General features: G+C 39.0%; 1 protein-coding gene across 7 annotated transcripts in view; it reads right to left on the reverse strand.

Moving 5' to 3' along the window:
* RALYL (RALY RNA binding protein like) overlaps positions 1-15,600 on the reverse strand; it is a 773,722-nt gene that overhangs the window by 72,055 nt on the left and 686,067 nt on the right. For all 7 annotated transcript variants that reach the window (XM_043879846.1, XM_043879848.1, XM_043879847.1 and 4 more), the window contains one exon: positions 5,490-5,653. In XM_043879846.1, the coding sequence (XP_043735781.1) occupies positions 5,490-5,653 (164 nt within the window). The remainder of the gene's footprint in view (positions 1-5,489; positions 5,654-15,600) is intronic.

The raw sequence follows: 15,600 nt of genomic DNA on the forward strand, positions 1-15,600 counted from the left end.
TCTTGGAGGAAAACATAGGCAGAACACTCTGACATAAGTCACAGTGAGATCTCTATGACCCACCTCCTAGAGTAATGGAAATAAAAACAAAAATAAATAAATGATACCTAAATAAACATAAAAGCTTTTGCACAACAAAGGAAACCATAAATAAGATGAAAAGACAACACTCAGGATGGGAGAAAATAATTACAAATGAAGCAACCGACAAAGGATTGATCTCCAAAATACATAAGCAGTTCATGCAGCTCAATATCGGGAAAAAAAAATACAACCCAATCAAAGAATGGGCAGAAGACCTAAATAGACATTTCTCCAAAGAAGACATATAGATGGCCAATAAACACATGAAAAAAATGTGCAACATCACTCATTATTAGAGAAATGCAAATCAAAACTACAATGAGGTATCACCTCACACCAGTCAGAATAGCCATCATTAAAAAAATCTACAAGCAATAAATGCTGGAGAGTGTGTGGAGAAAAGGGAACCCCCTTACACTGCTGGTGGGAATGTAAATTGATACAACCACTATAGGGAACAGTATAGCGATTCCTTAAAATACTAGAAATAAAACCACAACATGACCCAGCAATCCCACTATTACCACATATACCCTTTGCTATCTTTAGTCATGTCTGACTCTTTGGGACCCCATGGAATGTAGTCCACCAGGCTCCTCCGTCTCTGAGAATTCTCCAGGCAAGAATATGGGAATGAGTTGTCAGGCCCTCCTCCGGGGGATCTTCCCAACTCAGGGATTCAACCCAGGTCTCCCACATTACAGGCGGATCCTTTACCATCTAAGCTACCAGGAAAGCCCAAGAATACTGGAGTGGGTAGCTTGTCCCATCATCTCCAGGGGAACTTCCCAACCCAGGAAAAAAACCAGAGACTCCTGCATGCAGGTGGATTCTTTACCAGCTGAGCTACCTAGGAAGCCCTATATACTCTGAGAAAACCATAATTCAAAAAGACACATGTACCCTTAAGTTCACTGCAGCACTATTCACAATAGCTAGGACACAGAAGCAACCAGATGTCTGTTGCCAGATGAATGGATAAAGTCATGGTACATACATACAATGGAATATTACTCAGCCATAAAAAGGAGTGAATTTGGGTCAGTTCTAGTGAGGTGGATGAGCCTAGTGCCTGTTCTACAGAGTGAAGTGAGTCAGAAAGAGAAAAACAAATATCAAACATTTAATGCATATGTATGAAATCTAGAAAAATGGTACTGAGGAACCTATTTGCAGGGCATAAAGATGCAACATAAAGAATAGACTTGTGGACACAGTGGGGGCTGGAGAGGACGGGAGGAATTGAGGGAGCAGTGCTGAAAAACATACGTTACCGAACGTAAAACAGGAAGCTCGCGGGAAGGTGTCCAACACGGGGAGCTCAACCAGGCGCTCTGTGACAACCCAGAGGGGCGGGACGTGGTGGGGGCTGGGAGGAAGGCTCAAGGGGCAGGGAACATGTGTGGTTTGGGAGTGATGGAGTACAGTCTTTCTAAAATCCATGTCTTCGATGCAAGTTAGAATAGGTATTGTTTGATTTTAGGAGAGGAATAGATAAAGTAGTTTTATCTATGAAAGTTTAATATATTATTATAGTCACGAATGAAAAAGAGGGATGTCGTAGAATATCCAAATTAAGACTGTTGTGAGGGAAGAGATAGAATTAAAAGCAAATTCATTAAACAAGCATAAGGAAAGGAAGAAAAGAGGAAACGATAATTTAAATCCTTGGAGTTAGGATGGATGAAATATAAACTAATCTAACAAGCTAGTGAGTAAAACATACATAAAATAATTAAATTTCCCTGTAAAAAACAAAGACTTTCATATTGCTTTCAAAAACAAGGCCCAGATATGTTATTTTAGGAAAAAATTAATGCAAAAATAAAGTGATAGTGGTGTTGGTTAAAATGTTCTCTCAAAAGATAAGTCCCGATCCCAGTACCTGGAAATGTTACCTATTTGAAAATATATCTTTGTAGATGTAATCACAATGTTATTGAGTGAGTCCTAGTTCAATATGACTAACGTCTTCATAAAAAAAGGAGAAGATGCATAGACACAAAGACACAGAGGAAAAGCATGTGTGATGATGGAGGAGGAGACCGGAGCATTTGGTCAGTAAACCCAGGCATGCCAAGGATTGCAGCATTCCAGAAGCTAGGAGAAAGGCATGGAACAGACTGTCCAGAAGACAGTCTCAGACTGTCCGTGCAACTTCCAGAGACAGAGCAGAGCTCTGCGACACCTTGATCTCAGATGTTCAACTTCTAAATATCTGTCATTAAACCATGCAGTTTGTCATAATTTATCACATGTGTCCTGGGAAACTAATGACAAAGAAAGGTGGAAAATAAATGGTAGACTAGGGAAATGCAAACCAAAAGAGAGTCTTATCAGTAAAGAACCAAGCAACGTATCGAAAAAAGCAAAATTCTAGAGTACAGATAGAAAATGAAGTATTATATAAATGTGAATATGACAATTCTCCAAGAAGTTTTAGAGAAGCAGCACTAAAAAGGGCACAGACATAAGATCCTATACTCTAGAAACAGATGCTCTAGAATCAGGCCGTGGTTCCGGGCTCTGTTATTAAATAGCTCTGTGACTTTAGGGATATTACTTAACTTTTCCACACTTATAAAATGGGAATGATAACAATACTTCAGTTATTGGCAGTTATGAGAAACAAATGAATTAATATATTTAATTTATACATGAAAATGTATGTATTAATAATGTGTTTAAAACAATAGCTACCATAGAACAAACATCAAAAAAATGTTAGCTATCATTTAACTATTACTGTAAAACATCATATAAATACCAGCCAAGCAACATGGAATATAAAATAAAACCTCAAGGAAAGAAGAACTTTATAAGGTCACTAATTGGTAGAGAATTTTAAGTAATCACTTTCAGAATTTCACTCATCAATTTGCCACAAAAGAACAGAGTCTACAGATAATCGGATGATACAACCAACAAGATAAAAGACACACATAGTATTGTACCAAAGGCAGAAAATAGATTCTATTTCCCACTCACAAAATCTCGTTATTATGAAACCAAGAGAAATTCTAAGGTACTCAAAAAAGATTTTATAACTCACATTCTCTCTCTATGACCCAAGAGATTAGAAATCAAAAATAAGAGGCCAGAAACAAGTTAACCATTTGAAGATCAAGATATTTACACCAAAATAACCCTTGGAAACTATCACTGTTCGCTGCAAAACTGTTTACGGCAATCGAGTGGTTGAGTTGTACAAAGCTGCATTTGCCCAAGAATGGCCAGAAACCACTGGTTCTAAACCAGGGTGGTTACATCTCCTTAAGGAAAACAGAAATGCATAAGCACACATACAGTTGTTAGAAAGACTGAAGAGTGCTGCTGGCCTTGAAGGTTTGAAAGTTAGGGATGCTGAATGTTCTGCAAAGCTTGGAATATTCTTACACAACGTAGAACTGCCATGGCCAAAACATCAATAATACTCCCATTGCTAAACAGTGTTCTAAAAGTGACTCCAGGGCAAAGCATCCACAGATGCTCAAGGCATTTCTATTTAAAATTAACTTAATACAACTATGGTAAAAAAAAAAAAAAAAAAGTCTTCTATAAACATAGCAGACAATTCAATGCTCAATTTTCCACAGCAAGAACCAAATTCAAGAACTTTCTTTGTTTTTAAAAATAGACAGCATATAAGATTGTTTAGAGATTGTTGCAGAAACTCATTTTCTTTTATTACTAAGACTCAAAAAGAGAATTCACATTTTTTTATCCACAGAAGAATTAGATAAATGGATGAGTCAGTATATGGGGAAATGTAAATCCACGTAATTTGCTATTTAGTTTAGATTAGCTAATTCAAATTGAGTGTACCAAACTTAGTTAACAGAAGCAACAGTGCTGAGGGTAACTATTTTTCACACTTCTTCGTATAAAAACAAAGTATCTCAACAGTGTTCTTTCTTAGTATTTCTGATGGCACAAAGGTACAAGGCAATGTTCTAGCGTAGACAGCATATGTAGGGATGAGGATGAAGGAACATGGGTTTAGTGTTGGCTCTACCATCCAACTATGGAACATTCTCTGTGCTTCAGTTCAGTTCAGTTCAGTTCAGTCCCTCAGTCGTGTCCAACTCTTTGCGACCCCATGGACTGCAGCACGCCAGGCCTCCCTGTCCATCACCAACTCCGAGTTTACCCAAACTCATGTCCATTGAGTCAGTGACGCCATCCAACCATCTCATCCTCTGTCGTCCCCTTCTCCTCCTGCCTTCAATCTTTCCCAACATGAGGGACTTTTCCAATGAGTCAGTTCTTCGCTTGATGATTTAGCTGCTCTGTGCTTACCCATGAGTAAAATTAAGATAAAGGATTTGCTTTGCTTGTCTTGAAGGCCAGAAGCAAAGTAACTGGAAACCCCCTCCGGGGACCTAAGGGGCTACACCGGAACCCGCCTTGCCTCTGCCTCATCTCCCACCCCGTTTCCTCTTCACTCTGCGGCCCTGGTCTCCTTGGTCCAGGGCAGGGTCTCGGCACTGACCCTTCTCTCTGCGCAGATGCTCTGCCGCCAACAGCCCCACGCGCACACTCCTCCCCTGCTTCCATGGGCTCTCTGCTCGGACAGCGCCTTTTCAGAGAGGCGGCCACACACCATCCCGTGAAACACAGCTCTCCTCTCTCTCTGTTGCTTGGTTCTACTTTATTCTTTGACATAGTGACGATCTACCGCGTTAAAACCTCAGATTTTACCTCGCTTGCTACTGTCTGTCTCTTCTCTGTAGACTGCAACCTCAAGAAATGCAAACTGCTATCTTTACCTTAGGAATAATATTCTCGTAACAAAAATTTTTTGGATCTGTCCATATAAAAACTTAACAATGTGTTCAGTTGGGAGGTGTGTAGCTCTACTTTTTATTAATTCATGTAAGGTTATATCAATATTATGCTTTTATGACATTATGTATGTTTTCAGACACCAATCTCCTGATTTAGAACAGTATGGAAAGTTACCCTTTTAGCCTTTCTATTTCCCTCTTAGCTATCCCAGGGCTCAAATATTCAAAACATGCACCGATTTTGCATACTGCTTCTCTGAAAAGATACTCTATGACTCTTTTTGGAAGTGAAATTTATTTCTTCACCAAAAGCAGCATGTTATATTTCAAGACTTGGATGTGTCACAAGCTAGGTCTGCCAAGAGCATGTTCTCGGCTCCGATAAAACACCTTCCCGATCGCTCCCGGGTTTGCTAGTCCTGTCCGTGTCCGCCTCCCGCGCTTCTCCAGTGTGGTGCAGCGGAAAGCAGAGGCCGTTTCCTATCCGTCTGATATTTCGCTCATGCATCGTACATAGCAACCCTGCCATAATTCTTGATTAATTTACTGAATACAGACATTCATGCAATGGTACACACCCCCACCCTTCTTTTCGGGGAAGCGAAGAAGATTACTTACATTTCGAGCCGGATGAAGAAGACCCGCTGACAGCAGACCTCGATCCTCCTTTCATGGAGAAAACTCCTTTTCCCCGGCGGGTGGTCGTCACTGCTGCTCGGGGCCGCTTCAGCGGGATGACCGCGCGGGGCGGCGGAGGCACACGGCCGTGGTAATCAAACAACCTTCACGAAACACAAACGCGGCTGAGAGCTGGCTTACACCCGCGCGTTCTACCAAATGTCTGAGATGATTAAGAGAATGGCCTTGCAAAAAATGTCAGTAAATTTTTTAATATTGTAATCAGGAAGATTCAATTTCACTAAAGGAATAGGATGCTAATATAGTCTATGCTTTCTGAACATTAAAATCTGACTCTTCATATGAACTCACTTTTATTAAGGCATGAAAAAACAAAGAACTTTGCAATATGTCGGAGTTAGGCTGACCTTCATTGCCTAGTATATTTCTTTGCTTGGTTTAACAGATTTACCCTTCTTAGCAACAGAAATCTTCCTTTTCCACGTCAGATACTTAGTAAGACATTGGTTTGAAAGGAGGAAAAGATCATGCAGAATCAGGGACAGAGCAAAGAAAATCAGTGTATAATCAGAAAGCTCAGAAGGGGGAAAAATAGAAGTATGACTAGTTTAAAGAGGGCAGCTGTGAGAGAAAAATCAACATGGTTCCTTCCCTCTCACTAAGGACTTTCTTAAGTAATGAAAAGTCTTTCCGACTACAGAAAAAAGGGAGCTGAACTTGGATGAAAGGCTGGTAGAATGAGGACAAAACTTTCTTGACTAAAGAACTGATAGAAAATGTTATCAGGATGATATTTTATTTTTCTGACCAGTTGGTAGATGTGGAAATTGAGGCTAGAGATATTTGTAGTTAGCTATTAAAATTTCTCTAACAAAGAATACCAATAAAACTCTGAAGCTTCTGCTTAAAAGTGAAAAATGATATTCACTATAACCAATGTATTTGCATTAGACAATGAAAGAGATAAAGTATAAGAGTATTTACATATTTATATAAATATGTAATTAATATATTCAAAGTCTCATACTGCATACACACAACAAATTTTTGTGACTAAGCATATTTGAGCAGCATAAAAGGACCAGAGGGAAAAATGATACATATATATACTCATCTATTTTAAAAACTATTTGCCAGTGAGCCAGAGGTATTATTGCATTGTCTACTATAAATAAAATAGCATTATTGACTTAGAATGATGGTTATTATATATTTTATTATGACACTATTATATAGATTCTCATAACTGGTTTAAAACAGTCAATAGAAAATCTATTGTGAAAGACAGAAATGAGAAAATGAGAACAGCTTTAAATTTTAAAATATTTAAAACCTTGTATAATTGGTTATTTCAAAAAATTACATCTCATTTGTATATACAGAGAGAAATGTGATAATCTCTTTTTGGAAAATAGTATATGAAAGACAATGATTAAGATAGGCTGGTTTCCAAGTATTCATTCAGAAACACTGAATACCAAGACACTGGGGGAAGAAAAGTTGGATACACACAAACCACATTTGAAGCAGACCTTGGTACTAAGAATATCTTTTATATTAGAGAGCTAAAGGATCCAAAAACAATGATTTGGGAACGTCTAGGAAATACTAAGAGATGTCTGGAAAGGAAAAGAAATGAAAGGAGACAGAGTTCAAGAGAGGGGTCATCCTCTGTGCATAAGCGAAGTCCATTAGAGCCGAGGAACTGCCAGCAAAGAACAGGTCATGGATGTCCACACATTAGAGTTGACTTCAAAGGGTAGAGGCCGATGAGGCCAAAAGGTGCTGTGAATCATATTCATACCACTAGGGGCTCGAAAATCAGAGGGGTCAACTAAGCCTGCCCCTCATTTCAATCACAAAACAGGACCTACATTATCTATTTATACATTGAATTCACAGAGCAACCTGTCAGTGAACCAAAGTACAAAAGGTGCTTTTCATGAGCTACCACCCCCAAAGTTATTGCAAGAACAGAAATGTGACAACTGACCCATCTCTTCCAGGGTGGAAGTTGCTGCTTGAGATGAAAGGGAAGCTCTTTTGGAGGAACCGTTTCCCTAGGACGTCAAAATGCCTTTTAGCAGGTTCATGAAATAAACTAATCTACACACTGAGTTAAGAAAATCTCTCAAGCACAACTGAAATATAAAATGGTGTAAGAGTGATATAACGGATATCAGGTCAAGTGAAGACATCACACTCCATACTACTTTAATGATAGTGCAATTCAATAATATTTTATACAAACTGCACTGTTCATCAATATATCTGTTGTTTTCCCTCGGACAAGGACTACAAAACTTCCAGTGTTGGCCAGGTATGATCTCATGTTGAAAAAAGAGAGCTGCATTTGTTCACTATATTTGTGACCTATTTTTAGCATGGGATGTACGTTTTAGTAAAGCAGTATGTGTTGTGTTCTTTGTCGTAAGTTCCTATAGGGAGAGGCCCTTGTTTTCTGAATATTTGGATGTGTGACTACAAAGAAAGATGACTCCTTTCCCGTTCAGAATCGGGTAAGGTTTTGTCAATTCATTCTGTCTCTCTGTTGGGAAGATATGCAGTATTAGAACTTGATTTTGATAAAAGTGATATTGTAACACACAAAGCTAAAAGGGCATTTCACATGAGAGCATGATTTTAAATTTTAATGGAGCTGGATGTTTGTTACTTTCCACTGGGCAAAGCTGAGCTTACCAGAAACCAAAAGAAGGAAGACGGGGAGTTGTTTTCAAGCATGAAAACATATTCATAACAAGACAAGGAAGGGAGGCAGGCTGTTCTCTGGGCCTGCAAGATGTAGGAGTTCTTCCAAATACAGAAGGAAGCAGGTAAAAGGCAGCCTATGAAGGAGACAAGAGTTGGCTTTCTCATCAGAATCCTGTCTACAGCAAATCAGAGAAAATAGTCCAAGAGAAATTTCCATCTGATAGAATTCAAGGGAATCCAAATCTCCAAGGTCACTTGAAAACTCAAAATTCCTTCCTTTTTCTTGGTATTTTGTTCTTCCACTCTCACAACTGTATTCCCTTTCCCTTCCTTTAATGGCCCTTCATTTTCCCTAACACTGTTAGAATACTGTTTTTCCCATTATGTTTACAGGTCAAACAAATAATGATTTATAATGAAGTCAAACACATAATTCTCCTTTCTCTAAGGCCTATTTTAAAACAAAAGCTTTAAAAGACCTACTCTCAAGCAATAAATAAAGTAAATGTCAGATTTTAATAAAAACAACAGATTGAGGAAGTCTGAGGGTCTGTTTTATTTAATAAACATTTCTACTTTTCATGTGGCCATTTCCTGTTTGGAATTTTGTTTGCTTTAATAATATCTGAGATGTGTGATTTCATTATCAAACAAAAGCTGGAAAATGGTAAGCAATTTTAATATTGATTTATTTGATAAAAAATAGACACAGCTTGTATCTAGAAAGAATAAGGATATTATTTTTAACAGTTGCTTTTTGGATAAAGACAATTTAATGGCATATTGATGTATAAAATGAATATAATTTTGAATTCTTGTTTTTACTAAAAGCCTGTTATTATTAAACTTCAACAATAAAAAAGCAACATTTTAATGCATTTTCAGAAAATATATTTAGAAAATAACCTCCTATCTCTTACCCTAAAACAATTACTGTCATTTTCTAATCTTTTTTCTATAAGAATTTGTTTGTATTTTTTTATGTAACTGAAAACATAATGTATATACAGTAACGTATCCTGGCTAATCCTCTTTGGTTTATATTAAAAACATTTCCCACATTTGCTAAATGGTCTTCCTAATGTTTATTTTTAGCTCAGTTGGTAAAAAATCTGCCTGCAATGCAGGAGACTCCAATTCAATTCCTGGGTAGGGAAGATCTTCTGGAGAAAGGATAGGCTACTCACTCCAGTATTCTTGGGCTTCTCTTGTGGTTCAGCTGGTAAAGAGTCTGCCTGCAATGCTGGAGACCTGGGTTTGATCCCTGGGTTGGGAAGATCCCCTGGAGCAGAGAAATGCTATCCACTCTAGTACTCTGGCCTGGAGAATCCCATGGACTGTATAGCCCATGGGGTTGCAAAGACTTGAACATGACTGAGTGAACTTAACTCATTCACAACATTTATTTTAAGTTCTGTGGTGCATTTTCTTTTTTTTTTTTGGTGCATTTTCATAAGTAGATATACCACAGTCTAATAAATCATTACTTGATTGCTGGACTTTTAATTTGATGCCCATTTTTCACTGTCATTGGAAAGACTGATGTTGAAACTGAAACTCCAATACTTTGGCCACCTGATGCGGAAAGATGGCTCATTTGAAAAGACCCTGATGCTGGGAAAGATTGAGGGCGGGAGGAGAAGGGGATGACAGAACATGAGATGGTTGGATGGCATCACCAACACAATGGACATGGGTTTGGGTGGACTCTGGGAGTTGGTGATGGACAGGGAGGCCTGGTGTGCTGCAGTTCATGGGGTCGCAAAGAGTCAGAAATGATTGAGTGATTGAACTGAACTGAACTGAACTTCCACTGTCAACCAATGTGATTTTAAAATTCATGAAAAAAATTGAAAATGTAATATTTGTGTATTATTTTGTCACTGAACACTAGATTATCATTTAGATAAATGATAACTTAAAAATCAGTAATTATCTGTTTTCTTCTAAATTTCCCACATAAAAATGATTTTTCATTTTCCTTACTTATGAACCCAAATTTACAGTCACTATGTGATTAAGTACTAACCAAAAAATGTAGTCTGGACTTCGGGTTAAACAACCGGCCTGCCCAGAACCAAAATCTGACCACCTATTCAGGGCCATGTTCTCCCTGGACCCTTTTAGCAGATAAACGAAGATCAACAACTCTACATTCCGAGATCTCTGGCTGTGTCTTCATTCAAGCTTGTTGAATGACAAGAAGGGTTTCTGTCTTCAGCTTATTTGACTTCTGATAAACATAGTCTATCAAGCCAAACTAAGACGCCTATTCATTTTTTAAAAAGGCTATATTTGAAATCCACATGAATTATTCTAGCCTATTAGAATATCTGATTTCTGTACTGTTTGAACTACTCAAAATTCATAAAATCTGTTTATAATTTCTACCTTGACTTCAAATAAATAAGCTTTTGGTTACAGCTGAATCCAAAAAATGCTTTTTATAGGCACACTTCACTTGAGACCAGTAAATAAGTAATTCTCATTTCTGTTTTTTTGTCACTAAACATTTCCACAATTTTCTGTGAAGCCACCCTTGCCAACAGCCCAACCCCTACCAGCAAGCCCCATCCCTAATCGTGTACAAATGCTTCATGAACATGCTTTTAAAGGGTTGACTGTAATCATCAATGATCTATTTTAGCAATGTTTTGACCTTAATCTAATCTTTATATTTTGTACAATTTTGCTGTCTTCTATATCTTGTATACAGCTTTGGTGAATTAAAAAGTGAATGGATTCAAGTAGCAATTGATGCTGTTGCTGCTAAGTCACTTCAGCCATGTACAGCTGAAGTCTGTGTGACCCCATAGATGGCAGCCCACCAGGCTCCGCCATCCCTGGGATTCTCCAGGCAAGAACACTGGAGTGGGCTGCCATTTCCCTCTCCAATGCATGCATGCATGCTAAGCCTCTTCAGTAGTGCCGGACTCTCTGCAACCCCATGGACAGCAGCCCACCAGGCACCTCTGTCCACCGGATTCTCTAGGCAAGAATACTGGAGTGGGTTGCCATTTCCTTCTTGTGAGGTTATAAATCAGTAAAATGATTCTCCTATTTAACTCTTATAATTCTGTTACGTGTGTATCATTAAGCCATTTTGCCCATGAAGGAAACTTGTGGGAAAGGGATGAGATAACCTCCCCTCCCAAGTTTAACCAGTCAACACCCGCACATTGAGGCCTGCAACTCATCTTCTGACTCCGTATCACATCCTCTGTCAACTGTGCCATGCTAAGGCTTAAAACAAATGTTTTAAGTGGAATCCCATTCTACCAGATGGTAATTTAAAAATTTGCATAATGAAACAGACGTTGCTTCTTGCTAATATGTTTTTCCAATATTCATGAATATATACTGTGCTCTATAATCAATGATCTGAGACAAGTACAACTTGACTTAGAGTTTTTTCTCATTAACTGCAGCTCTGGTAGCTTTTCCTATGTTAATTTACTCAGTGTCAAAATGGATCCAGATCTGAGCAATGCCCCATTTTGAATCAGTGATGTGTATGTGTATACACACACAACACACACACACATATATTTGTAGTCAAGCAGCTCTAGTATTTCTTTCTTTTTTTTTTTTTTCTATCATTAGAAGTTTGCTCATTACTAGAGGTTATAAATGTCTCAGTGCCTTTCCTGGTACTATTGAAGAGAGGTTGGATTAAAACTGCTGATACCTCAGAAATTGAAAACATTCCTTGGGGGTATGAATTATAGGTATACTTCTCCTTTTACTTTACTTGGGGTAGTACAAATATAATGCCTTTCATTTAGAGTTATACTTGACCTTTGAAAGAAAAAGCCATTGATGCTGTAATTATCGGGCAGTTTTTGTGTAATACACAAAGATAACTGTTTAGAATAAGCTCTAAAGTCTATTATTTAGTGATGCTCTTCCCTGCTGGCTCAGACAGTGAAGAATCTCCCTGCAATGTGAGAGACCCAGGTTTGATCCCTGGGTTAGGAGGACCCCCTGGAAAAGGGAATGGCTACCCATGCCAGTATTCTTGCCCAGAGAATTCCATGGCCAGAGGAGCCTGGAGGGCTACAGTCCATGGGGACGCAATGAGCTGGACACGACTGAGAGACTAACACTTCACTTTCACTTCATGATTCCTGAAACCATGGAGAGCCACTAAAGTAGTTTTTGGAAAAGTTACTGTTGGATAAATGTATTGAAACATTAACATTAAGATGGAACTTTGTGTAGAGAAGTTTTCTAAGCTAAAACAATGCAAGAGTTGAAAATTGCCAATTATATTAGAATTCCCAAGCCTGGCAGAAATAGGCTAACAATAGGATGTAAATGAATGTCAGCTACTGAGATATTATGTCTCAGCTTCATGTGAGGCATTCAGTAACATCTGGAGTTGGGACTTGGTAAACCACACTTCTGCGGGGGCCAGCTGGCTCCTTGCTAGGCTCAGCCAATTTAAGGACTTGAGAAGGAGACTAAGCTTGGAACCGGAAGAGAGGACTTGACCCTTTCTGTTTTGCTTCCCGGTTTTGTCTTGGCTTCTTGTTTTTTCAGTGTTACTCCAGCCTCGTTTCTTCACCCTGACAGCAGCAATGCATTCCAGCAGCAGCCGCTGAATCCAGTTTGGATACTTTTGCAGCTTTTGCGGAGCAGTCTTCACACTCCCTCAGAGACCCAGGCAACAGTTGGGTCTGGGTTCCAGCCCCGTGGGTTTCTTCTCCGGGTTCAGATACAGAAGCAGCAACTAGGCAGAACTTCCTACTCTCCACGGGAGCTCTGTAAGTCTCCTTTTCTAGACTGGTACTTGATAATCCTACCGTTTCCTGTTTTCCAGCCCGAGAGGTGGCAGAGGCAGAGGTGTAGTTTGCTGACTCCATCATACCACTGTGGGTTTTGTGTTGTTTCTCTGTTTTTGCCTTTTTGGTTCCTTAATACATAGTTAGAAAGTTTTTTTACAAGCTCAATTCTCCTTGTTCAGCGTAACTCTATGTTTCTGTGTTCCTGACGGAAAACCAAGCAGCGTGCAGGGAATGGAAATAGCTGAGTGTTGATAAGAGTGTTCAGCTGCAGCTGGAATGCTCTAGGGGGCAGGAGGAGGGACAACCAAACAAAAAGAATGATCCAGAGGTGTCACAACAGACTTCTTACGGAAGGACGACTGACCAGTCAGTGTATTCCTCAGTCACAGGGGCATTGCTACTTGACTATCAGTGTAAGAAACATGTTCTCTATCACCATTAGTGGTTACTGTCGGCTACCAGTAGCTAACATTGATTAAGTACCAAAAACACACCAGGCATAATGCAGGTCATAAAAATATGCTACTTCATTTAATCCTCAGAACAATAATATGGGGTAGGCATTAATTTCATGTTCACTTCATTGATGAGACAGGTTTTGGTGGCATTAAATAAATTGCCCACACTTGTGCCATTAGTAAAAGGAGCAAAAAGTTAACGATAAACACAAGCAGAATGCAACTAAGGAGGAATTACTGTGGATAAAACTGTTGGCACAGGCCTGTTAGGCTATTTCTCTTGTCCAGCCTCTCCAGTCTTTTCCCTTCCTGGGGAATCTATGTTCACAGGGAACTCCTGACTGCGTCTACTATGGCAGATGCTTCTCTCTTTCTTAGCCAAACGCAGAAGATGAAAAATAAACCAATGAGAGCACAGACTGCTCAGACGGTCTGTTAGCAGCACACCCATACTGATCTATAAACCAACAGACACCTATAAACCACCTATAAACCAAACAGGTTTTATATAAGACAAACAAGTGATTTTGGAAATTATTCAGAGTTAGATTTTTTGTGTGTGATGGAGAACCATCTGAAAGCTTCAGGCTCTGTAATTACTTGCGGATTAAGGCTCTTGTTCATTTGCTTGTAAAATATATTTATCTATCATCTATCTACATATAGATCTTACAATTTTTTGAGCTATAATATATGCATAGTAAAATGCAAATATTGGGTGAGTGCTAATTCACTTCAGGTGGCTGGCTTTTTGTGACCCTGTGGAGTGTAGCCTGCCAGACTCCTCTCCTAATGGAACTCTCCAGGCAAGAGTACTGGAGTGAGTTGCCATGCCCCCTCCAAGGGATCTTCCCCACCCAGGGATCTAATGTCTCCTGCATTGGCAGGCAGGCTGTTTACCTCTGGTGTCACCTGGGTCGCTGAGAAAACTGTAAACCTGACTAGTTGCCCAAAGTTTACAGCTTGATTACCAGAATTTGGGTCTCCTACCATTGACTCCACTTTAGGTAGAAATTCTTTAAATGTATAAGGAAGTCACATGATAGAAAATATGTAAGAGGTAACAATGTGAAGATAGTTTCATATTGACAGTCTAAAATATATTAGTTGGCAACTTTATTCATAAAAATGAAGACAGTGTTCTGCATCCTGAAACACAAAAGAGTACCAGAAAATGTTTTGAAATTGTCAAAAACTGAAATATTCAAATAATCGAAAGACTACTTAAATGCTATCCTTTTTTTTTTTTTATCATAGTAAATGGGATTATTTTAATGCTGCCGAATCTTCACATCATTGTTAGGATGGGTTATTACAAGCTATTAAATATTTAAAATTAAATATTATATTTTATATAAATTGTAAAAATTGAGAAAGTCATCCTTAAAAATTTGTATTTGGTCATAAAAGGGTGACTAGAGGAATCACTTGCTTAGCTTTGAACACAGTGGTGCTAAAGGTATGGCTGTGGATTTGGTTTTGTGTAGACAAGGCTGCTTCCTTTTATGTAAAACCATAGGCCAGTATTGCTACCCTTCTGTTTTGCGTATCTGCACAGCTGGTTACTGAATATAAATGGAGACCTAGTTTATGATTGTAGTTCTGCCACTAATTAACTATGTGACCTTGGAGAAAGCAAAATGTCTCTAAATCTAAGGAGTTGAATTAATAACCAAAGTTGAGTTTCCAGTATGTGTGAGACTTAATGATAGTGCCTGAGGACACAATAAGCAGAGCTGAGCATCTTTCCTGCCCTCTGGGAGGAAGGAAGGCATGCAGAAATAAACCAAATATTGTCACTGCAGAGAGAAATTTAGCAAGATAAACAAGGAGCGGTACTGTGAAGGAACAGTAACAGGTGTGGAGAGGGGAACAGAGAACCTCATTTAGTCTGAGAGAGGAGTCCATGCTGAGACCTGGAGAATGGAGTCCTTAACTAGATGGTGCAGAGAGGCAGGAGGAGAAGAAGTGAGGAGAGGAAGGGCCCCAGACAGAAAGGGACATGGGGCTCTCCAGGGACTGGAAGAGGACCCGCGCGGCTGAGCAAAGAGAATGAGACCCTTACAAGGGATTACGGAGCTTCTTCCCTGCGTAAATGTCTGTTCTGTTTTTCTAACTTTGCGTTTTTATGCC

The sequence above is a fragment of the Cervus elaphus genome, chromosome 21, assembly GCF_910594005.1.
Source record: "Cervus elaphus chromosome 21, mCerEla1.1, whole genome shotgun sequence".
Lineage (NCBI taxonomy): Eukaryota > Metazoa > Chordata > Mammalia > Artiodactyla > Cervidae > Cervus > Cervus elaphus.